Genomic DNA, 23,099 nt, shown 5'->3' on the forward strand with positions numbered 1-23,099 from the left:
TGGCCCGCGGGCCATGAGTTTGACACATGTGCTCTACATTCATTCATTCATTGATTCACCCTCTGATGGTGGCGAGCTACTGGATAGTAGCCACAGTTGCCCTGAAGTGGTCTGACCAAGGAGAGACTGCCAGGCACAGACAACTCCTATCGGGTTTTTGGGCCCCCTTCGGCCCCCTGACCACCTGTTGGGCCACCACCAGCAGGAAAGGCAGGAGAAGCATCTTGCCCAAGGACAGAGGTGGACGGAGCTGGAATCGGACCAGCAACCCTCCTATTGAGGTTGAACCGGTCGTTATGAACACATTCAGACTGCTGGACTCACATGCGACTTCTCCCAGGGAGCTGATGAGCAGCGTCTGGTAGTCGCTGCTTCCAAAGGGAATGCAGTAGCAGAGTCCGCTCTCATGGCGGTGTTTGACCTGATGCTCTGCGTCGGCGTTTATCACACACAGCAGGTTTTTCTCCAGCAGCTCTGAACTGCTCAGCACCGAGCCATAGTACGCGAAGGACGCCACAAACCTGCAGGGCAGACAGAAACTAGATCCTGAGACTTTATTTGACCTGGATGCTCCGTTGTTCCCCTTCCTGCAGCTTTGGGGCTTACAAAAATATAAATGCATGTAAATGTAGACACTTTTGACTCAAAGTGCTGTAGTAACCAAAAGTAAAAACCACAGAACTTTATTTTCATTTTGAACAGCAAAAATCCTGAACTCAGAAGCAAATAAGTGACAAGAATTTTGATGAGACCAGGGTACTGTGGTCCTGATGGTGATCGACTCGGGCTGATTCTGACGGCATGTTTTCAAAGATGAACAAACTTTACCATGAGTACCAGAGCAGGAGGGACGTCCTCCTGAAGGTTGGACTGAACAGAATCCTCCAGCTGCCACGTTCCCTCTGGGAAACAAAGATCACGCCATAAATCTGTTTTTTCTCTTTTAAATGTGGTTTTAAGATTAGCATGTCAACAAAATGTTGTTTCTAAAGAAAATCAAATGAGGGATTACACACACACACACACACAGATATGCATACATGTTAAACACATATCCAAAAACCACTGAACATGACGGTAACAGCTTCAAGTCATATTTGGAAACAAACAACCATCGGTCATCTGAGGTTTATGGTTATGATTTTTTCTGCTTCTTCTCACAATGAAACAAGAGGATCATTCTCCATTCCTGTTTCTAGACTCTTCCCTTTAGAGAGTTTTTAAGCCACTTTCAACTTTGATTAGATCTGAGAGCAGAGGGACGTCTGGGTTTCCTTCTGGACGTGTTGACTCAACAACAGGACCTCATCCATGCAGAAGAAAATGGACAGAAGCTGTCAAATTCACTCTGGGTGAGACGGATTTTAAATGGGAAAATATGCAGCACTGACAAACTACTGCGTCATTGTTTGAGCCATGATGCAACACTGACACCATCAGGTCACAGCAAGGATTACAAGTCTTCACAGTAGTCAAGGTATTTTCTGTGTAATTCTAGGAAGATAAGACAGCAAGCAGAAAATACCAGAGCGGGCTCCACCAGCCGTCCAGGAGGAAGAGAAGCTCGGTTCATTCTGGCGATCCTCTGCAGGGTTTTGACGGCAGCATCAACTTTCCCTGCTGACACGTTGTAACGGGCCGACTCAGGAATAAACTGGGGGACATCAGTTCAAACAGAAACATCTCATGCTTTGACTGGGACAGACATGACAGAAACAAACAATTGGAGCAGAACCTGCACCTTGAAGAGGAAGATGAGGATGATGCTTGGTGTGATGGAGAGCCGGATCATCCATCTCCAGCCCATAGTGGGAACCACCAGCATGCCGAGGAGGATGATGAGCATGGAGCCGGTCATCCAGAAGATCTGAAACACAAAGAGCTTCAGTGCTTCTGTAGCTTTGAGAAAGAAAGTTTGAGAGAGCAGAACTCACAGTGCCCAGAGGCAGCAGGTAAGCTCGATACTTGGCAGGGATGAACTCTGTCTTCAACACAAACCTAAAGAGCAAACAAACCATGTTTAGCTAATCAGAGAGCAGGATCTTCAGTCTACTGCTGCTTTGTGTGAACTGACCCCTGTGACACCCCTGCAACGCCGCAGCCCACCATGCTCCGCAGGAAGATAAACCAGCCATACGTTGGAGCAAACGACGTGAGCAGAGAGAAATAGGCGCTCCACACATAACCTCCAAACACAACCTGAATGAAACACAAAGACGCAAGAAGAAGCACACAGAAAAACACCAATGGCACTGCAACTGAAATCAGCCATTTTCTACCTTCCAGCGTCCATATCTGTCAGCGATGTAACCGGCCAAAACTCCACAAACCATGAAGCCGACGAACACCATCTGAAGGAGACATCCGGTCAGTCAGTCGTCAACAGCATAAATACTTGTAGAGTGCAAAACGACATTCAGTCGTTGATTCAAACTGATGGTGGTGAGTCACTGCTGTCTGACAAAACCGAGTGTCATAAAGTCAAATATTCACAATGCAGGCTGAAATAATCCCTTATTATTCAAATCTATTTATTCTGGTGTCCTCAAAACAATGAATATGATTGTGAAATTATGTCCAAATGCTTTTGAAGCGGTTATGATAAATTATTCCTTTGGATACATGTTAAATAATACGAGTTTCCATTGACGCTGAATGAATGAACACATCCTCTCCGGGTTAGCAGGCTGGACGTTGCTATTGTGGAGTCCAGAAAACGTTAAATAATGTGAATCAGCAACAAGTGGGGCCATTAATGAACAAACGGAGAGAGAGAGCTTTCAGAAGACAGGTTGCGAAGATCATTAAATGGTGAAGATGTGAGATGATGGCAGAGTTCTACCAGAATGAATTGATAGCTGAATCAAAAGGCAAATTATTACTTTACATCTCTTTGAAGCAACTTTGTTATTGCAGTCCAGACATTTTTCTCTCTACCAGAATAGTTTGTCGATTGCACAATCTCAAATTATTGTTGAAAAACCTAAAAAAAAATCATCATGGTCTCATTTTTACCACCACAAAAACAAGGATGTGTTACTTTGAGGACCTCCGCCTGGAATTAGGGTTAGGCGTCATCATCCTGCACTTATGAAGTTTCTTGGTTCCCTGTTTTAAGAAGTCTGAAAGAAAAACCTTCAGACTTCCGTTGTCAGAACATTAATCAACTGCTTAGTCAAACATTTCTATCATCCTGATCTGTAGTCATGGATTACTGGAGCGCTCTCCTTAGAACAACCATCCAGAAAGAAATTCCACTTCTTTTCAAATCTTTAGTCCCAAACTATTCAGAGATTCTGCCAGTCCAGTTCTCCAACAGTTTCTTTTGTTAATGAGGGTTAATAAAATGTTAGTTAATAAAATGTTGAAAATGTTATCAAAATTCTGCTTTGAATGTCTCCATAACCTCTGCAGCTCACCTTCAACAACATTTCAAATAACTGGAGTGACATTCAGCAGAGTTTTATCAAAGATATTTGTGACACAGAGTTGAGTTTATGCTTGAAACTCACCGTGGAGACGAGGGCGACCTGCCAGTCCTCCAAGCGCCACTCGCATCGAATCTCTGGAGAAACCACAGCTAGCAGCATGATCTCCATGGCTTCCACAATCTGCACAAAAACACAGCGTCAGTGTGCAGATGTCCCACCTTCACTGCAGTTCTGCTGGGGCCAAGACAGACTCACATTGGCACTGCCCATGATGACAAACAGCAGGACGTGGAAGCGTCCAAAGCCGATGGTTTCCACAGCTTGTTCCACAGTGAACTTCTCATCTGCTGCAATTGAAAACAGTCCAGAGATTCAGTCAGATTAAATTCCTCCAGATCCTCACAGACATCCACCTCCACTAGAGTTGTCTGGAGAATCTGTTGCAAAGCTGGAGCAAGTCATGGACTCGTTCTGTCATCTTGGAAACACTATGTTCCCTCAGCAGCTCTCTATGAGGAACAGCTGACCAGTTGCTTGTTAACACAAAGAGTAACTTAGCCAATCATGTGACAGCAACTCAACACATCTAGACGTGTGGAAGGCAACTGACTGAAATTGAAAGCGACCATCAGAATGGAGCAGAAGGGTGTAAAGGACATCAACTAATGGAGTTTTATTTTGAAGGACTAGAAGTGCTGACTAGTTCTAGATGACAAAAAGTCAACAATAACTCAAATAGCCACTGGTTACCACCAAAGCACACAGAATGGATTCTGTGAATCCACAACACATCAAACCTTCAAGCAGATGAGCTACAACAGCAGAAGACCACAACAGGTACTACTTTCTATCAGCTAACAGGAAACTAAGGCTACAATTCACACAGACTCCAAAACTGGACCAGAACAGGTTGGAGAACAATACTTGGTCCAACGACCATCTGACAGTACCAACTGAGTTTCAGCTGAACCTTCCAGCCAGGTTGTCTGTCTACTTCCAGCAGGATAATGTCATTTCATCCAGATCAGACCAGCTGCAACATGGAGTTTTCTGATCTGCAATGGCTTCCTCTGAAGCACAGCACATCTTTAGGAAGTTTGTGACCTGGAGCTTCTCACCATGGATCTAGCTGATCGATTTGTTGTTATTTTAATATGCACCAAAATCTCACAGGAATGTTTCTGAAACTCTTGTTGAATCTCAGCCACAAAGAGTCAAAGCAGTCCTGAAGACTGGTACCGACCCGGTTCAGGCAAGGTGTACTTAATAAAGTGGCCAGTGAGACTATGTGATGGGAACGTTTGTGTACATGTTGAAAGGGAAAATGTACAGAATTATTATTGCAGTTTATTGTTTGATAATTCCTCCTTACATATGATGCGACTTCCATGTGGATCTTTAGTTCCACCTTTAAAACTGTAACGAATCAGCAAAAATAATCAGAAATCTGGAAATGTCATCAGTACTCCAGATTTCTAGCCTCTCATCCTCAGATTTCTCTCTTCTCATATAAATAATGATATTTTTCTAAATAATTATCTGTCCAGGAAAACCAGATGTGTCAGCATTTACCTGATCATCAAACTCACCATTGTTGCCCTGCGAGTTGCCTGTAGGTTTTTCTTGCATTTCCACCTGCTGCAGATGGATGGCGCTCACCAGCTGAGTTTTCATAGAGTCCGTCATCCTAAAGCAAGAATCGTTTCTTTCAGAAACATTTCCCGGCCTGCAGCACCAAGCTGAGCTCAGACTTTACACACAGTTCAACAAGTAAAACCTGTCAGCTGCTGTCCATCAGTTTTTACAAGCATTTGCCAAATTAGAGCCACCGCTAATTACATTTTACCTCCTATCATTTTTCCTGGATGCTTTAATTAACTCAAATTAATATAAATGCTTTCAAAATAAGTGTTTGTGGCTTTTTTTGCGCATGTACAACATATCTAATAATAAAACTGAATATCAACATACACGAAGCCTGTTTGTTTGTTTCTTTATTCAACAGTAGCTGGACTTGAAGGAAGGACTCAGCCTGGACCGGGAATCGAACCGGGACCTCAGTGGCTCAGGCCGTTTTCTCTGAATATTAATCTAGAACAAGCTGTGGTCTCCTTCTGTTGACGTGAGTTCTGGTCTAGACCTCACCTGCACGCACTCAGGTGTTCCGACGCTCAACCGGCTTTAACGTGCTGACGTCGGTGGGCGGAGCTTACCGATCCCGTCCCGTATGTGAGATCATCGGTACCTGCTGTTCGGAAGGAGGTTCGTGTTTAAAGCGCACTGGACTCGAGGGAAGGAGAGAACCGACTTACTCTGATGTTGGAGCCGAACGCTGATCCTCTGCTGCGTTTTCATGCCGCAAATGGCAGCAGTGAGGATGAAGAAACGCTCTGCTCCTCCTCCTCACCTGCTCAGGTACATCAGGAAGTATCACCGAGCCCGCGGGTGGAGGGAGCTGCGTTCGGCGATGGGAGGAGTCCGGTTCCGCCCAAAGCCTGCAGGTGAGGAGGATCATTAACGCAAACAGCAGAGAACCAGAACGCCCAGAAAACAAGCAGCTCAGATTTCATCATCAGTCTGGAACCGAACCAGAAAATAAAGCAGTTGGGTTTACTTAGCAGTGACTCAAAAGCAACTAAATATCGAGGTTTTTGGGTTGAACATGTTCTCCATCTAGGATAAAAACATCTCGATGTTCTCCAGAAATAATCCGAGGACTTTACAGTAAAAGCAACGCTAATTTTAAGAAACACTTTTGTAAAGTTTTTTTTTTTTTAAATCCCATATAAGAAATGATTTTCCAGCACAGCAGAGAAGCACTTAGAATATTTCATCAGTTTAAAGTGGATAAAAGCAGAAAGTTTTCATAAATGACAACAGGTTTGACTCCGAATGTGTCTTTAATGTCTGTTAACACAATCAGTCGGACTTGAAACACCAGATTATGAAGCTCACAGAGCGTCTAGGAGGCGAGGCTCGCCATGAGACCCTGAGACCCGGCCCGGCCCACGAGTCCATCAGGTCACAGCTGGACTCACCGAGTCAGGGCAGGCCGTCGGGTTCTGAAGAACAAACAGGAATGTGGTTGAGCTCAGAGCAACAGCTGAGTGGATGTTCCTTCATGACAAAACTGCAGTTTTCACTGAGGACCAGATATTCTTCATTTCTCAGAGCGGGGTCAATTCGTACCCAGAATTAGTTTGGATGAACCCACCCTGCGTGTCCACAGGTCTTTCACTCCCATTCTGGGTCTCTTTGGACCCAACTTAAGCTTTGACTTTAAGGACTCCATTACAACCAACTCATGGTTCACTTGGCAGCCTGGAGACCATGAGGACGGTCCAGCTACCGCTCTGCTAACAAATGGATCTAAAATACCAGTTTTGCACTACAACAGTGACTCAATTGGTCCAAAAATATACATAGTTCAGGTAAAAATGATAGTGTACATTATTAGGTCCAACGTGACGAAGGAGAAAAAAGATGTGAGAATCACAAAACTCCAAATAGAATATTTTTGGACACTGTTTAGTGAAGGATCTTCTGTGACCTGCGAGCATCGAAAACACCGAGTCATGGAGGAACATCCACCTTGTGACTGTTTGCTGGAAACATTCAGGAGGAACCTGCAGACTGGAACATCTGCAGGACTTTTGTCGTTTTCATGATGGTGATCTGGTGGCTTTCAGATCCACCTGGAGTCTGTGAAATAGCACCATGTGATCCTGTGGGCGTGGCTAAGCCCTACAGCTTGACGGACAGGTGCATTGTCCAATCAGAGTTCCAAGCCAGTAGCATTCTGCAGTTGGTCCATGAAGGATGAGTTGGCACCAGGCCGAGATGATCTTCCAGTCCATTTAGCAATCACAGATAAAATATTTTTAGATATATTTATATATATTTCTATTCAACATCATGTCCACTTTCATTTATACACTATTTACTAGAGCCATCTTCTTTTAGATTAAAAAATATCATTTGGAAATGTATTTAAAAAAAGCTGATGAATAATGAGCTCAGACATTAATCACTGCTCACTGACCGAGACGTGAAACAACTCTTCACTGTTTGAACTTTTACGTATTTTAGCAGCATGCTGAACATTATTGGGGACATCAAAAACAGCTAAAGCCTTAAACATGGTGGAACATGCCAAGAAAAGCAGAAGCTCATGTGGAAACACAAACAGACAAAAGGTCAACGGCTTTCCAGAAAGCAACAGATTCTTTCAGCAGAGAGACGCAGCCGTCTGGTAACGGCTGAATCAAAGCGTCAGGACTTCCTGAGACAAGTTGGGCTTGTGGACACCATGGGACAGAAGAAGAAGAAGCTTGTCCAAAACTGCACTTGAACTCCAGCAAGCCTTCATCTAGATGTGTGCAGACTTCCAGTAAAGCTGCCACAAACAGAAAATAAAGTAATGATGGCCTGCGCCTCAGGTTGGGTTTTTGGAGCCACATGAACTTTTAACAAACCAGAACATGAAGCGTCCCAACTGCAGAAAGTGCAACACTAGCCCAGTAGAGAATTATCTTATTGTAGTTCAGCTCAATGAGGAATGGACACTTTGATTCAGCTGGCTCATCCTAACAGGACAACATAGGAGCTTTTTTCTTCTCTAACATTCAACATTTCAATTCTAGACCTCAGGAGGAATTCTAGGATCTGATGGAAATGTGCAAACGTTCAGCTTGACTCTCGTATTTTGAAATGAAAAAGGACCTTATCCTTTCATTGCCGTGTGGACAGAGTTGTCTAAACGCTGCTCAACAAGCTGACTGAACAATGTAGAGCTCGTCATATCAGCGTAACCTTGGTAACGGTTACACGTTAGAGAAGCTGCCGGCGAGACAAACGCAGCTCTTTGACTGACCTGAGCAGAAACCAGTAAACCACCGTCAGCCTGACTTTGAACCAAGGTGTGTTTGGACCAGAGCAGCACTTCTTATGCTTTTTTCAGCTGTGATTACAAAACCTTTCCCCTGCAACGTAAGCTCCTACCACCGCGAGTTCACTCTGGACATTTCCTGCTGCTGCAGGGCTGGGGCCGCTTGGAAGCATCACCAACTGAACGAGGTCTCGTTCAGATGCTAAATGTGTGGGTCTGTTGCCAATAATTCTGTTTTCAGCGATTATGCTCTCAAAACTGAAAAGTTCTACCAAATTCCATGGAAACTAAACTAAACCAGCAGCTCAGGTTGGTGACATTTCTTTTCCTTTTCTCCTCCCTTTTTTGGAGCTTCACTGAAAAGAGGAATCATTCTTTTCATGGCTGTTCCTCTTGTGTGCAGCATCAAACTGTTCATTGAGAAGCAGCTGCAGCTGAGAAGAATACCAAGACCCCCATCTCCACACTCCTACAGAAACACTGGAACCATCTCCAACATAACATTAGCGCCATCTTCAGGGTCTACAGAAAACAGACGGGAGCAACAGATAAATCACAAAAAGCTGGAGAAGTGATGCTTTTGCTGCAATTTCTTTTTTACCACCGATACACAAACACACAAGCTAGCAGCGATGCAACGCAACAAACGGTCTCAGAATCTACAGCAAGCTCAAACACAAGAGTTTACAACCATGGAACAGTAGTTTGGTCTTTTTTTGATTTAAATAAAGCATTAAAGCATCATTTCATATATAAGCAATAAAAAATACACAACATCTCAATACTCCAATAGTAACTCTCACATTAATATTGTGCTCGTTGGGATTCTATTTCTAAGTATTTCATTTATATACCTTTATATGAACACACACACACACACACACACACACATATATATGTATGTATTTGTGTGTGTATTTTGTCATGCTGTCAGAACTTTGCTGCACCTCCTGCTATAAACAGTGCAAATATATTTTCTGTATGGTTCGTAGATGCATACATGATCACCGTGGCTGATGGATCATGGAAGGCAGTATGTGGTCAATGTGTAAAGTAATGAGGCTGACAATTAGCACCACAGGGAACCCAGAAAGATTACCCACTTCAGAACTTCAGAAGGAACGATACACCCCCAACAATGGGCAAATGCCCGCAGGTTCTGGAAGGATAGTGAGCTTCACATGTTCCCTCTAGGTTAACAATGGCCCAATTATCCTGGAAACAACGATCTGCTGCAGATTTTCACTTTCCCATTTATCTCAGAAGGCTAAAAAGGTTGAATAAAGTCCACGTAAGAATCAAAACTAATCTAGAAAACACTGGAGCAACATTTTTAAAACTCTAAAAGGGGGAACCCATACCAGATTATTCAGAAGGTCAATTTAATCCAGAAGTGATAATCTGCTGTAGAACCATAAGACCCATCATCAGGTCTACAAGGGTTCAGAAGTTTCTTCATGTGAAGAATTACCTCAACAAGGACTGATGGGTCATCCAGCCTTCATAACTCTAGTAGGGAGCAGTGACCAAAGGTTTAAAGGGCCTTTTACACCAGGAACTCAAAGACAATAGCAAAACAGTTTGTTGTACAACTCCTAGAGACATTCACTCAGCAAGGTCAACAATGCTGCTTTAACCAAAAGAGCAGGATGTGTGACTAGTTCACTAAAGACCAACTGAAAACTCTCCCACTAAGATAGGTTCAGAAATTGAGAAGTACAATCCAAGTTCAAAATCAAACCAATCGCAATGCTTCTGCTTCAGAACTCCAACAGGTATTATCCACTTCAGAAGGCCAGGAGGGATGAGCTCCTAGAGTTGAAGGTAGATGACTAGACCACAAAAGGCCATCAACTTCACAACTCCAGAGGGACCTCTCATTTCATGGTTGGGGGCTGTATTGTTGTTCCAGAAGTTCAAAAAGGATGATTCAGTGTAGGAGTCCAGGTCGGCCGATCCTCAGTGATCTACTCCAGGAAGCACTTTAGTGGAAATGTGAATCTGGGCGATGAATGCAGGGTGAAAGGGTAGTGGACAGACAAATAAAAAGATAAAACCCTGTTAAGTCCTGGTGGTCGTCAGGAGACGCTGCCATTTAGATCATGGGTATTTTACGATTAGCCGCACAGTTCAAGGTACTTGACCAACTAGTAGAACAGCTACTGTAACTCCTGATTTGAAAAGGTGCAGGTCAGTTAAGGGTAGCTGGTCACTGCCGCCTGTTTCTGGGCCAGCCGTCGCAGCTCCTCCCTGATCGCCTTGATGAGAGAGGCGGATGTGTGGGCAGATGGTGAGGCATCCTCTGGTGGATATTCTGGGGTGGGCGAGGTTAAGAGGAGGGGTGGAGCTGATGGGTCCCGTAATGAAGAGCTGGGCATTTGAAAAACAGATGAAGAGGAGAACTCAGGGAACGACAGCACCTGGAGAAAATACAAGGATGAGTTAATTCTCAACAAACGGGGCGAGGCTGTAGATTAGAACGACGTTCAGAGCATCTTTAGCATCCCATTGCACTTTATTTATAAAGCACTTTGAAAAGGAACAACAAGGCTGACTGAGGTTCAATAAAACATGTCTGTTGTGAGTAACATCACTGGTAGGGTAGAACTAAATGAGATATACACTCTTGTACCCCAAAAGTTCCTGTCAGTCATTTAACCAATAGAACTGTTCTGTATGGTCTGGATCTCGTCCGTTTCATGGCTTACACTTTCTCTGCTACCTCCAGGTCTGGACAGGTCCTGGTCTGAGTGCTGCTGGTGCCAGCTGGAGCCAGTGGGTCCAGACATGCTGCGACCTACTCCAGGGTACGCACCGATCTGACTGGACAAACCCACCTGAGTCAGATGGTGAAGCTGGGCCCCTGGAGGGTAACAGAAAGACACAGACAAGACAATAAAGGCCCCCACATAATGGGGCGTACTTCAGTCTGTGGAGGTCCGCGCAAACTCTATGGGGACTCAAAGTGGACGTCCACCGGACATGTCTGTGGAAAGATACATTTTTATGACCGCTGCCCGGTGGAAATATTGTTAACATCAAACTGGATTTCATGACACACCAAGCTGCTGAGGTTAGGGTGGGGGTCACATCACTTCATATTATTTTAAAGTCAACATGATACAGTGATGTCACAAAAAGCAAAAATGCTCCACAGCAACAGGCTTTATTAGCTACATTTACACTGACATGGTGTATTATACAGAAAACGGCGCAGAGAGGTGGTCTGATCATTTGAGTGTGACGTTTTTTTCAAACAACGGCACTGATGATCGGGTATCTGCTCATTGTGGATAGCTGTACAAATTATTACGTCGACCAAAATTGTGCTTCTGGAACATAATAAGTTAAGCTTATTATGAATGGATCCTGTTTGATTGCAGTTGTATTCAGAGCTCCTCTGCCCCATTGAGCAGCAGGAAGCTCTGCTGACTCAGCAGCGGCTCTTTGACGTTGATGGATGAACCAACATGTGAACCATTCTCTGTCCCGCACTGACAGGTGTGTTGAGGCTTCCCAGAAGGAGGAGAAACAAAGCTAAGCACCCGACTAGCTCATCAAACTTGCTAGTATCCACTAGGATTGTGGTAAATAAAGAAATTTGTCTCAAGACAATTTTAGGCAATCAGTACACCTGAATATAAAGTCTCAACCATCCACAGATAGTACGCGCAGAGTCCACGCAGTATGCCCGAGTATGTGGGGGTGTTAAGAGTATTTCTGGGTCACCAATTTGTTGGTGGGGGGTGAGAGCAGGAGTGTGGTGACTCAGATCAGAAGACTGGATGTTTGCTCATTGTACCTGTACTGCCCCCAACAGGTCGGGGTCTGGAAGATGAAGGAGGGTCTTCATACTTCCCCCTGTTGGAGTACACTGACTCCTGCAGTTGTTCTCCAGTAGAAACGTATCCTCCTGAGCCCAGGCCCTGCCTGATTGGGACACAGACACAGAGTTAATCCTTCAGTCTACAGACCTGGGCGTGTTTCTAAGTGTCCAGATGAAGCTGACCTCTGCAGCAGACCCTGGATGGATGTGGGGGAGACTCCCAACTCCGCGTATCTCTGCGGACAAAAGTAGAAACATTTCACAGTGCATAACTAAAGTATTTGATCTCAATGTGGAAAATAAGTTGTTGGGGTTGAGGGGCTGCAGGGTAAGACTCCAACTGCCCATCGCCCGGGTCACTCACTACGCCACTGGCCTGTGAAGATGGTGATACCAAGGCGAAGGCGTCATCCAGCAGGGAGTGCATCTGCTGCCGGGCTTCCTCAATAGAAGGCTGGGGGGGCATGTAAGGAGGAGGAGCTGGGGCTGAGTCAAACACCTCATCAGTAGGGGAGGGACTGCCGTGGTCTGGGGGCAGGTCAGGGTCCGACTGCCAGGAAACGGATCAGAGAAGATGTTCAGCTGTGGTGGTTCTTAACAGGCCCACCTGGGAATCTGAAAGTCAAATTTTATCATATCACAAAGACCCCATCAGAGCGACATCAGACCAATCCTCAGCTGAACTGTGGTACTCATACCAACCACTGTAACAGAATGACCATCCGCCAAACACAAACAGGTGAAGCAGTGCCTCACTTGTCCTCATGAAAAGTAAGATCGGTTATAACAATGACAGAAAATTATTTTGTCCATTTATCAATCATTTTATTGTCTGTAAGATTAGAGATTCAGCAATTGTATGATAAAAATTTCCACATTTATGCATTGCCTGTTCAAATACATGGAAGAAGTATGAGGTGAGGCAGTACTGAGTCTCACCTCTAGGGGCGCTGTGTCACACACAAGGGAATAAAGTAGATAGTTGGTGCATGTTTATCAGTGTCTCTCTTTACGTTCATGTTTGATCACAGTGTGTCTGATATATTCAATAACTAAGACGGACATATTTGATTTTTCTGACTGGCCATGCAGTGAAAATGTGCGGGGTGAGGCACAAAGTACCATGCCACACAGATAGGGGGCATTGCTGAGCCCCACTGGCACAATGTGCAGCAGGTGCTCTTCTTCTACACATCAAAAAGACTGATAAAAGTCAGCCAGATGCAAAAAATACTGTCAGAATACAAATATTCTCTTTGGTATGCAGGTTAGATCACTGAGAATGTTAAAATTTAATAAAAAAAATAAAAAAAAACAGATTAATGCACTCTGCTCAGCTCTTCCCCATTTTCATAACCACCTCAGGGATGGCGCCAGCACACCGAGCTTGGTATTGTCCACCAGCGATTTGAGTGGCAACAGACTGCATGTCTTAATTGGTCCGTGATTTACATCAATGCGGGCCGGACTTCGCAAAGTGCAAACATCTCAACAACTGCAGTGGACCAGCAGACGTGGAGGAGCGCAATTATGACTTTAATTTAACTGCGGTCAACATGGTCAAAGATGGAGGATGAGGAGAGAAGTTCATCTGGGCCGGTGCCTGATGGGACCACTGTACGAGGAGGAGCAGAGGAACGACTGATTGGTCAGAAGTTCTGCCATCTCTTGGAGCAGGATGAGCTGCAAGCCGTACATCTGTGGTGTAAAACACCAGAACCAGAGCATTAACTTGGTATGATGTACACATTATTATCCATCACTACACTGGCTTGATTCTCCTCCTGCTGGTGACATTGTGGCCAGGTGAGGAACGGAGAGCTTCACTCTGAACAGTTTTTAATTTCAGTGACAGGAAGTTAACCTGCAACCTGACGTAGCCCGCCCACTAATGAAGACCCATTCATAACATCCCTCTCTCATTGTGATTGGTCCAGTTCTGTTTGACGGATGTTTCCCGATTAGTGGCCCGACTGTTGACTGATTTTACCACATCATTTCCAGCTCCATAGCAAATCATTAAAAGCATTTTCCCAAAACTGTACAGCTCTGATATTTCCCACAGTGGACTGATTTGTGGTTAACTTTGGTTTGTCCCACCATGTACGCTACATTGTTGAGTCCGGGGTACTTCCTGTAGGTGGCGCTCTGGTCTGTGAGCAGCCGATCTCTGTCTGTATCTGGAAGACTTCCTGGTCCTTGATGAGGCCTCCGGCCCCGAGGAGAGCGCCTCCCTCTGGAGAGAAAAAACACACAAAAAGGATCTGATTCAGCTTTGAGCTACACTGGATTATCTATCTTTAAATTACAAAGTGTTGCTTTGATTATCTCCTGTGAGACAAGAAGTACAGCTTTAGTGCAGAGAAGCATGAAAACAGATTCAGCAAAGTTAGATTTTATCTCCTCAGGGTCCAAATAATCAGAAACTACTAAAGGTAAAGAAAGCAGAACCTGAAGTTAAACAGGTAACGCATGTTTGAGTTCTTTTTACCATTTACTACATCTATTTCTTAAAGTAACCAGATAATTTTATCATTTCTAACAAACAGAGACAGCTGACACAGATTTATCCCAGTTCAAACTTCGCAGCTCGGATGTCGTTGGCCGACCCTGACCTTTTCCTGGAGTCTGCGGGGGTCAGGGGTGAGGCTCCCTCGGCCTGAAGGATGCAGTCCATGTGGTCGTGGGCGGAGCTGTAGAGCCGCTGGGCCGCTTCGCTCTGAACCGGCCCGTCTCCAAAAGCATCCATGATGTCGTCCATGGAAGGAAACTCACACTGGCCCCGCCTCTTTGCACGTTGGCGCAGTTTGTTCCTGTGATGCTCGATCTCAGACTTGTGCCTTAGTGCCACCTGTTGGACAACAGAAAATATGCTTTATTATGACTTATGGCAGCATGCGGATTATGTGCCTGACCTACCTCAGTATTGACCTTTTCAGTGAGGGAGGGACTCGGCTGTGGCGGGCCGTGTGCCGCAGGCGGACTTGGTCGCGGCTGCATGGCAATAAGTTGCACCTTGTTGGCCTGGCGACGGGTTCCATCTGAAGAGCCACGGGAGAGACGGTCAACATGGTCAAAGATGGAGGATGAGGAGAGAAGTTCATCTGGACCGCTGCCTGATGGGACCGCTGGGGGTAGAGGAACAACTGACTGATCAGGAAACTGTTCAAACCGAAAAGGAGTCTCTGATTCTCAGGAGGAGTCAAAAAAAGTTATTATTTTACACACATCAACCAACCACCTGGTACCAAGTAGAGCAGCTAAATCTACAAATATTTTATATTCTGATGCTTTCATCATTTCACAGAAGTCAGAGAACATTCCCTGAACAAACTGGACAAGTGTGAGGACGACGCAGTCCTGGTGGCTTAGGGTCTTCATCTTTCTGCAGTCGATGGGGACAGTCGGCAGCAAGAGATGGACAAAAATCTGTCAGTTTGAGACGAGGTGAAGAGTGGAGTCTGCAGGGGAACCGACCCGACCCCAGTCACAGCCAAATGTCTTTTCATGTATTCATTTGAATGTAAAATAGTGTGGTGGTGAACTGATCACTGAATCAACTGTAACACGTGGTGACAACAGTGGCGGGCATAACCAAACTATTTACGTATATTAGAGTCTCACTACACATTAATTACATACAAACTAAAATGTATAAAAAATTGTGTAAAAATAAATGATGAAGGGGATTAAAATCAAGCACTGAAGCAACCAATGAAATAAAAACTGGTCATTTTACCTGAGGTTTAGTTGGAGTTTAGCTTTAACATCTAAACTATATGATTTTCCAACTTGGCTTATTTTGCTTAAGGGAAGTTCAAAATTGTTGTTTTTGCAGTTCAGTCCAAACACCAATGCTGTTTTAAAAGACAGAAATAATGACATTTTACAATCAAAACCCACAAAGAACCTCCCATAAAAAATTATGTTCCAAACTCCGAACCGCAACATGAAACACAATCAACATTTTCCAGATCAAATTTTCACTTGAGAAATGTATTTGTTGGACAAAGTTTAGGAAATATTTTAAAACTGAATCTCTTTAGTTTCAATTAAAAACAAAAAGTACATTTTATTAAGTATTAACTTACATTAATGTCAACATGATTCTGTCCATGCAGACCACCACACTCATGGATGTCGCCATGTTGTTACTAACTAATGTTTTATATTTCTCAACATGTTGTAGTGTTGGATGCTTACCCTACACTGCCCCCTAGAGTCCAGGAGAATATGTGAAGCTGTATAGAGTTAAGTCCTGATTCCATGTCTGTTTCCCACATGATGCACACACTGGTCAAGCGAAAACAAGCTGAAGAGGTCGATGTGTTGCATAACCCCCAACACTGATGCTGCACATCTCCTCCTGTCATCCCACACAATCAAAATCATTTTTGAAAACTCAGCTGTGCAGGATGTTACTGTTTAAACTTGTGATTAATTAAAGAGCTGACACGAGCTCACATGCTGCTCATCTTTTTATTTGTTTTACCCAGTTGTTTATTCTCCTGGTTGTTTCTCAGTGGTCTGCACTCAGTTTTTCAGTCTCATCTGATTCCTAGTCCAGCAGTCACCTTCCTCAACATAAACACCCCCAGATTCCTTAAAAGCCTTGGCAAATGTCTTATTTTCCAGGTTGGATTTTGCTCATGAAAGCATCGTTTTGCATCTACTTCAGAATAAGCAAGATGAAGCTGTATGAGAGGGTGAGGTAAGTAATAATAAGAGTAGCATCAATGTGTAAATGGTCAAACTTACCTATTTTGCTCCTCCCTTCATTCATGGGTGCAATAAATAGAAAAACGGAAAGAAAATTGATCAAAAAACAATATGTTGATCTGCTCCTCATTATCCTAATATGTGACTCCTTCCTACTTAAAGTTTACATGATGACATCATCAGGTCTTACCATTTTTAGGGGCCTTCCTGTGGTGTTTGCCCTCACTGGGTGTGGCCACAGGTCTGGTGCTTTCCTCTGCCGACTCCCTGCCGCTGGATTGCTCACTTCCTAACGAGTCTCCGTCTGAAGGGCTGAGCCTAAGGGGAACAATGTCTCAGTCCAGCAGCTGGTTGAACATAAACTGAATTGATAGGTGGACAAATGTTGTTGAGGACTTTTCTAAAAGACTTGTAGTCGTTTGAGATAACAGGGGCACATCTACATCTTCTATCCAGACAACAGGAGAATAATTTTAAAGTTGAATGTTTGAAGTGACAAAAGCAGCAGAAATGTTTAGCAAACTCAACTATTTAAAGAGGTTTTACAGGAGTTCGCTGACCTTCCCCTGCGGCGACTTGAACGTGCTGCTTTAGTGGATGATCCTTTGGACTTGGGAGTGTTGAGATCTCCGCCATCGGAGGGCGTGGCCTCTTTTATTGGGGCAGGTAGTGGGCCCGTCTCCTGGATCACCATGATGTCGTCTTTACTGTGCTGACCAAGATGGAGCTTTGCAAAGTCAAAGCCTTTGACACTAGGAGCTTGAAGCTGCAGAGGACACCAGTGTCAGAGTTGAACTCGTTTCCATCTCAACCAGAGGAAATCTACCACTTCCAGTTGTACCTTCTGCCTCTGCTGGATGGTGTTGATGGCATCCGGTTGAAACTCGAGCTTCTCAGACCCACAAAGCTTCCAGTAGAGAATGATAATAATGAAGACAGCCAGTAGGACAGGGACAACCACCCCTACGATCAACCAAATGCTGCTGCTCTGAGTCTCAGCCGGAGGAACAGAAAGAGTCTCTACAGCTGAACACAGGACAGGAACAGATGAGTCTGACCTGATGCCTCAGATTTAAACCCCAGGAACACCCGTCTCTGATTTAGCTTCTCACTCACGTTGAGCCAGAGGCCTCTGGACTCGGTGTCCAAGAACAATGGCGGCCCTCTGTAGGTCCAGGCGGTTCATGGTGGCTGCAGTTACCTCTGCCGGGACCCTCTCCCCACCTGGACCCTCTACGAAGTAAAACACCTCTAGGGGGCGCTCTGGACCGGACAGCCTGGATATCCGCACCACCTGACACACAACAATGGAGATTTATTAGATCCAAAAGAATTTCCAAGCCGACTGATTCTCCATAGAAAGTTCTGCATCTGAATGCAAATTTTGGAATTTGGGTTTTCTCATGAGGAACCATAATGAAGAATAAACAGATGGTTTTTGATTTTGTTTTAAAACTTAACATCAATTTATTCAATGTGTCTGTCATCCTGGGTACATTTTGCACAGGTGAAACACAAAATAGAACAAAAGTTCAGGCTACATAGGAAGCCAGAGCAGCCCTGGAGAATCAGATGGTGCAATTCCATTCAATTCCCTTTATAGAAGTGAATTGAATATATAAAAATTAACCATTCAGGGTGAGTCCCATTCTGTAGCAGCTGCTTCAGTTGAGCTGCCAGTCGCTCATGGAGGGCAGTGAGTTTCTGCAGCCAGTAGGCCTGGATCATGTCAGGTCCTGGTGCTGTCCAGTTTTTCATACCTGAGAGTCTTTGTTGGACATCTGCCACAGTGATGGTTACCGGGGCTTGTTCAGGGAGATGTATATATATACATATATATATACACACACACACACACACACACACACACACACACACACACACAGGCACTAGTGACCTTTATTCAACAGTAATCTGACAGAAGGAGGTAAAGCAAAGAAACGGCAGACGGGCAGTTCAGTTTATTTAGAAAGCGCCAATTCACAACAAGTGTCGTTTTGAGTCAGTTTACAAGGAAGTCAGTCAAATGATCACATGACCTTCACAGGTATGAAAGACCTTCAAATTAAAATGAATCATTTTACTGTATGTTTCATGTTTTACCTGCAAACTGTTGTTGCCCACAGCGGTTGCTCTTCTCCAGCGCCTCCTGCTGGTCTCCTGCAGTCCTTCCTCCAGTAGCACAGCCAGTCGTCTTTCCAGACGAGCTTTAAAACTCCTCTCAGCCACCTGCTGCTCATGAACACCCAGCAGGACTGAAACAGCACAGAGCACCAAGAAAAACTCTCAGACCTGAAGGTTTGACCTGTTTAAACCTTCTTTAGGTTGAGTTGAGCTGCGTTTGTACCTGTACGGACCCACGTGTCACGCAGGTGGTGGGACATATTTAGCTCAGGATAGTAGAAGGCTGTGAACACAAGCATTTCAAATTTAAACTCACACTTGTTACAGTGCATGTGTTTAACCCTTTGAACTGTTTTCTACTTCTATGAAATGTGGCTGAACTATTCAGCGATCGGCAGTGTTCAACCTTCAGTTGTGTGTTGACGTACGTTCTGCAATCTGCAGAGCAGGAAATCCAACATAGAAGCTGAACTCCACCAAGCTGAGCTTCCTCAGGTGTTCGCTAACCTCTGACCCCACCAAATAGCCCCTCCCATCTCGTACAGCGAAAGTGATGTCAACAGGAACCTTCTGCCCCACTGCTGGCCAGCCTTTGCTCATTGTGATGTTCAGCAGCTGTGTGAAGAGGTCAGAGATGTAACTATCTGACCTGACATCAGCGCGTCAATGAACAGGTGAGACTCACCTGGACGGTGATGTTTCCTCCCTCATGTGACCTTCTTCGGCTCTCTGCATATGCCATTATCAGCCCTCGCTCCACCCTTTCACTAAAGTTGCACACTCTGACATCAACATGGGTGGGAACAAACTGCAGCACCGAGTGGATCTGGTACCAGAGGTCAGGTATGGTATAGAGAGGGGAAACTGTAGGAATGGGGCCTGAACTGCGCGGTGACTGACGGAGAGCATTGATGACAGATACGGCAGTGAATATCATTGGTCCAGACACGACACGAAAGGCAAAACTGGATGGAGTTCTCAGGAACTGAAAAACAGAGCAGAGAGAATCAAGCTTGTTTGGGTCATCCTGAAGTCAGAAAATGCTGACCAAACTCCTTCAGGTGAAATAATGCTGGATTTGCTTAGCTTATGCACAGTATAGTTTATTCTTTACAATAATTAGTAATAATAAGAAACCAGCTTTGAAACCAGAGACTGTACATGGGTTCACATGATTACCTGCAGCTCTATTGAGCGGTTGAACTCTCTCCTCAGGACATCGCGGACATGACTGAACCCGGCCGATGAGCCTTTAGAACTCACTGCAGAACAAACAAGTTCATCAGGTGGCTGAAGGAAGAAGCAGCGCTTCCTGTCACATGCAGGCTGGGGGACTTACCCACTCTGACCAGGTACAGCTCAGGCTTGGTGACATTGCACAGGTACTGTCTGGTGAGCGGAGTCTGGGCCCCTTTGGGTGTGGTAACTGGGGGCCCTCTGGTGAGGCTGATGGAGGTAATCTGGGTGGTAGTCGTTATGGCTGGAGGTTTTGCTGTTTTTTCTGTGATCACTGATGGTCTTTCTGGTTTGACAGGCCGAACCGGTGGACCCAGTGGAGGAGGGGGTGGCACCTGGCTGGTAGTGTTAGATGGGGGACGAGGAGGGAGGCCTGGACCATGGTCTTTGGTTTTTGGAGAAGGTGGAGCAGGAGTGGAAGGGGTTTGGGAGGTGTTTGGTAGAGTAGGTGACTTTTCACTTGTAAGAGCAGGTGAGGGAGTGACGGGAGGGAAGGGTCCTCGTGGTGGATGTTTATGCTCTAGATCTGGTGGAGGCCCACTGAGGGTTGGGACTGGGGTCAGAGGAGAAAGGTGAGTTTGTGTTGTTGTGGGAGTAATGGAGGGTCTGGACTTGGTACCATGTATCTGGTCCTCCTTCTCCCTCTCCTTTTCCTTCTGCTTTTCCCGGGCCAGAAGGTTGGTGTAGTACTCCAGACTGTTCATGTCCGGCAGCAGCACCTCCGTCGGTTCCAGAGGCATCATGTCCTCCGGGTCGTATTCCTCATCCCATGTGGAAAAAACATCCAGATGGGCAGTGTGAGTGTGAAGGGGAACAGTAGGAGTGGAGGAGGGGATGATGGGGGGACGGGAGAACAGAGGGAGTGTTGGACGGGGCGGGAAGGCCGTGTCATAAGAGACCCAGTCCCCATCAGACTCCGCGTCCCAAGGGTGGCTTGGTAGTGGCGTGGCAAGGCCCAGTTCCTCCCCGTCAGGCACCATGAAGGACAGAGTCTCCAGGTAGTCCCCAGAGCCCCATGCTTCCTCTAGGGAGGGGCCCTGCTCCCAGGGGGGTGGAGGGGTGAGAGTGGGCTGGCTGTGTGGGGGGAGTACCGGGGGGAGACTGGGGGCCAGCAGGTCTGGAGGTCTCAGCAGTAGGTGGATGCCCTGAGCACCAGCTTCCTGGTCCTCTGCTGAGCCAGCTCCAGCACTGTTACCATGGTAACCAAAGTCTGAGGCCCCCCTGGGGGGGGCGGGTGATGGTGATGAATTATGTGACGATGACCCCATTGTCCTGTTCAAATCCAACACACCTGTAGAGAATAAAAGAAGAGAATGTGATGAATCTGACCCCTGAACCTTTGGTTGGGCCCCTGAAAGTTTCTGAGGGCCACAAACTACCTGACCCCCCTGAACCTTTATCACACAGAAGTGTTCGATATGGAAATGTGCTGGTCATAAAGAGGTGCTAGCGAGACTCATGCAGCTCTGAGAGCTAAAGTCTAAAGGGGATGATTGTTTTTCTCTGGGTCTCAGAACAAAATGGCTATAACTAGATGACTAGACAGTCAAAGGCCTTTGACTAGACAGCTTCATTTAAACATTATTTCCACCATTTTATGATAGTGCTTGAATGGAAGAATGACAAAACCAAGTGATGATCAACCAATTAACTGGGCTGCCATACTGGTCCCCTGGCTTGTCGGCACCTTTTTGGACTTTTTAAAATTAACTGGCTGGCCCAGTCACACCTCTCCTTCCTGACTCCTAGTTCTTCTACCGTTTAGCTACAGGTGTCCATTTGGTTCCTGTCAACCGTAACGCTGGTGCACGCCGTCAGTAGCAGTTTGTTCTGTCGGTTGGTGGTACACAGAACCCGCCTGCATGGAGACGAGCAGCTCAGTGAAGATTTCTCTGCTTTCTGGTCAAAGCAGCAGAACCAGCGCAGCCATTAGGAGCAGGAAGCGAGTCGTGGATCATCTGAAGGTTTTCTCGCTCCTCCTCAGTCTCCTGGTTGCAGGTCAACTTTCATTGCTGCGTTTGGATCAATAAATGTTTCTGATGATAGCAGAGGTATTGATCTGTTAGCACTTTGCTAATGTTTAGCTCCACAGGGTCTACAGCTGATCAAGCTCAGATATGTTTGTCATATTTCAGTTTTACCTGTTTATTGTAATGGTTGCATATTTTGAGGTATTTAGTCTGAATATTCTGTATATAGTTACCATAAATCAACAGCAGAACCGTCTGGTTGACCATGAAGTAATGCTGTGATTGGTTGATTTATTGTGTTGCTGTAATATTTTACTTTAACTCACAAAAGGTTCCAAAATATTATTTTTTAAAATAATATTGTGTATTGATCTGAAAATATTGTAGTAACTGTCGTTCTCATAGAAGGTACTCCTTGCTCAGTGAGTCTGGTTGTTCAGAACCTCCAGTCAGCGCAGCACACAGCCTGGTTCTGGTTCTGGTTCTGCTGGGAATGTCTTCCTGTCAAAAGGGAGAGTTGATTTGATCCAACCAAAAGGTTGGATTTCCACAGACACAAATGATTTACTTCCAGTCACTCAGATGAAGCACATGGATAATAGGATGAAGCTGATCTTAAATATCTGGACATTCATTTAGATTTTGATGAGTGAAATTAATAATAAGCAGAAAGTTCCTTTCAGTGGATTAATTAATAACAGAGGAATCAGATGTTTTATGTTCACACCCAAAGACTCATTTTTACTGTGATGATTTTCAGTGAAGCTGATCGTCTCTTTATTAATGACGAGAATATTAAAGCTGATCGTTCTTTAAACACACACAGCCTCTTTCATCTGGCCTGTTTCCATGGCAACGCCGTGCAGCCGAATCATGTGCAGGATAGATAGATAGATAGATAGATA

General features: G+C 45.1%; 2 protein-coding genes across 10 annotated transcripts in view; both read right to left on the reverse strand.

Annotated features, from left to right (window-relative positions):
* The window catches only part of svopl (SVOP-like), a 10,039-nt gene extending 4,069 nt beyond the window's left edge, over positions 1-5,970 (reverse strand). The window contains exons 1-11 of one of the 4 annotated variants that reach the window (XM_007541219.2): positions 5,744-5,970; positions 5,021-5,118; positions 3,687-3,778; positions 3,513-3,611; positions 2,280-2,351; positions 2,075-2,199; positions 1,935-1,998; positions 1,742-1,867; positions 1,526-1,654; positions 829-902; positions 325-521 (exon numbers count right to left, since the gene is read on the reverse strand). In XM_007541219.2, the coding sequence (XP_007541281.1) occupies positions 325-521; positions 829-902; positions 1,526-1,654; positions 1,742-1,867; positions 1,935-1,998; positions 2,075-2,199; positions 2,280-2,351; positions 3,513-3,611; positions 3,687-3,778; positions 5,021-5,118; positions 5,744-5,946 (1,279 nt within the window). In that variant the 5' untranslated portion in view covers positions 5,947-5,970. Of the gene's footprint in view, positions 1-324; positions 522-828; positions 903-1,525; positions 1,655-1,741; positions 1,868-1,934; positions 1,999-2,074; positions 2,200-2,279; positions 2,352-3,512; positions 3,612-3,686; positions 3,779-5,020; positions 5,158-5,576 lie in introns of all 4 variants that reach the window. The other 3 variants (XM_016665570.1, XM_016665571.1, XM_016665572.1) reach the window with 3 other exon arrangements.
* Positions 5,971-6,613: 643 nt separating this feature from the next.
* si:dkeyp-27e10.3 (UPF0606 protein KIAA1549) overlaps positions 6,614-23,099 on the reverse strand; it is an 18,521-nt gene continuing 2,035 nt past the window's right edge. For 3 of the 6 annotated variants that reach the window (XM_016665569.1, XM_007541222.2, XM_016665568.1), the window contains 19 exons: positions 20,328-21,515; positions 20,168-20,250; positions 19,674-19,973; positions 19,417-19,603; positions 19,212-19,271; positions 18,968-19,119; positions 17,981-18,158; positions 17,706-17,890; positions 17,425-17,630; positions 17,055-17,182; positions 16,904-16,918; positions 15,065-15,273; positions 14,761-14,996; positions 14,246-14,381; positions 12,510-12,695; positions 12,329-12,381; positions 12,122-12,249; positions 11,028-11,182; positions 6,614-10,739 (listed from right to left, as the gene is read on the reverse strand). In XM_016665569.1, coding sequence (XP_016521055.1) covers positions 10,515-10,739; positions 11,028-11,182; positions 12,122-12,249; positions 12,329-12,381; positions 12,510-12,695; positions 14,246-14,381; positions 14,761-14,996; positions 15,065-15,273; positions 16,904-16,918; positions 17,055-17,182; positions 17,425-17,630; positions 17,706-17,890; positions 17,981-18,158; positions 18,968-19,119; positions 19,212-19,271; positions 19,417-19,603; positions 19,674-19,973; positions 20,168-20,250; positions 20,328-21,515 — 4,010 coding nt within the window. In that variant the 3' untranslated portion in view covers positions 6,614-10,514. The remainder of the gene's footprint in view (positions 10,740-11,027; positions 11,183-12,121; positions 12,250-12,328; positions 12,382-12,509; positions 12,696-14,245; positions 14,382-14,760; positions 14,997-15,064; positions 15,274-16,903; positions 16,919-17,054; positions 17,183-17,424; positions 17,631-17,705; positions 17,891-17,980; positions 18,159-18,967; positions 19,120-19,211; positions 19,272-19,416; positions 19,604-19,673; positions 19,974-20,167; positions 20,251-20,327; positions 21,516-23,099) is intronic. The other 3 variants (XM_007541225.2, XM_007541223.2, XM_016665567.1) reach the window with 3 other exon arrangements.

The sequence above is a fragment of the Poecilia formosa genome, unplaced genomic scaffold (assembly GCF_000485575.1).
Source record: "Poecilia formosa unplaced genomic scaffold, Poecilia_formosa-5.1.2 Scaffold594, whole genome shotgun sequence".
NCBI classification, from domain to species: Eukaryota; Metazoa; Chordata; class Actinopteri; order Cyprinodontiformes; family Poeciliidae; genus Poecilia; species Poecilia formosa.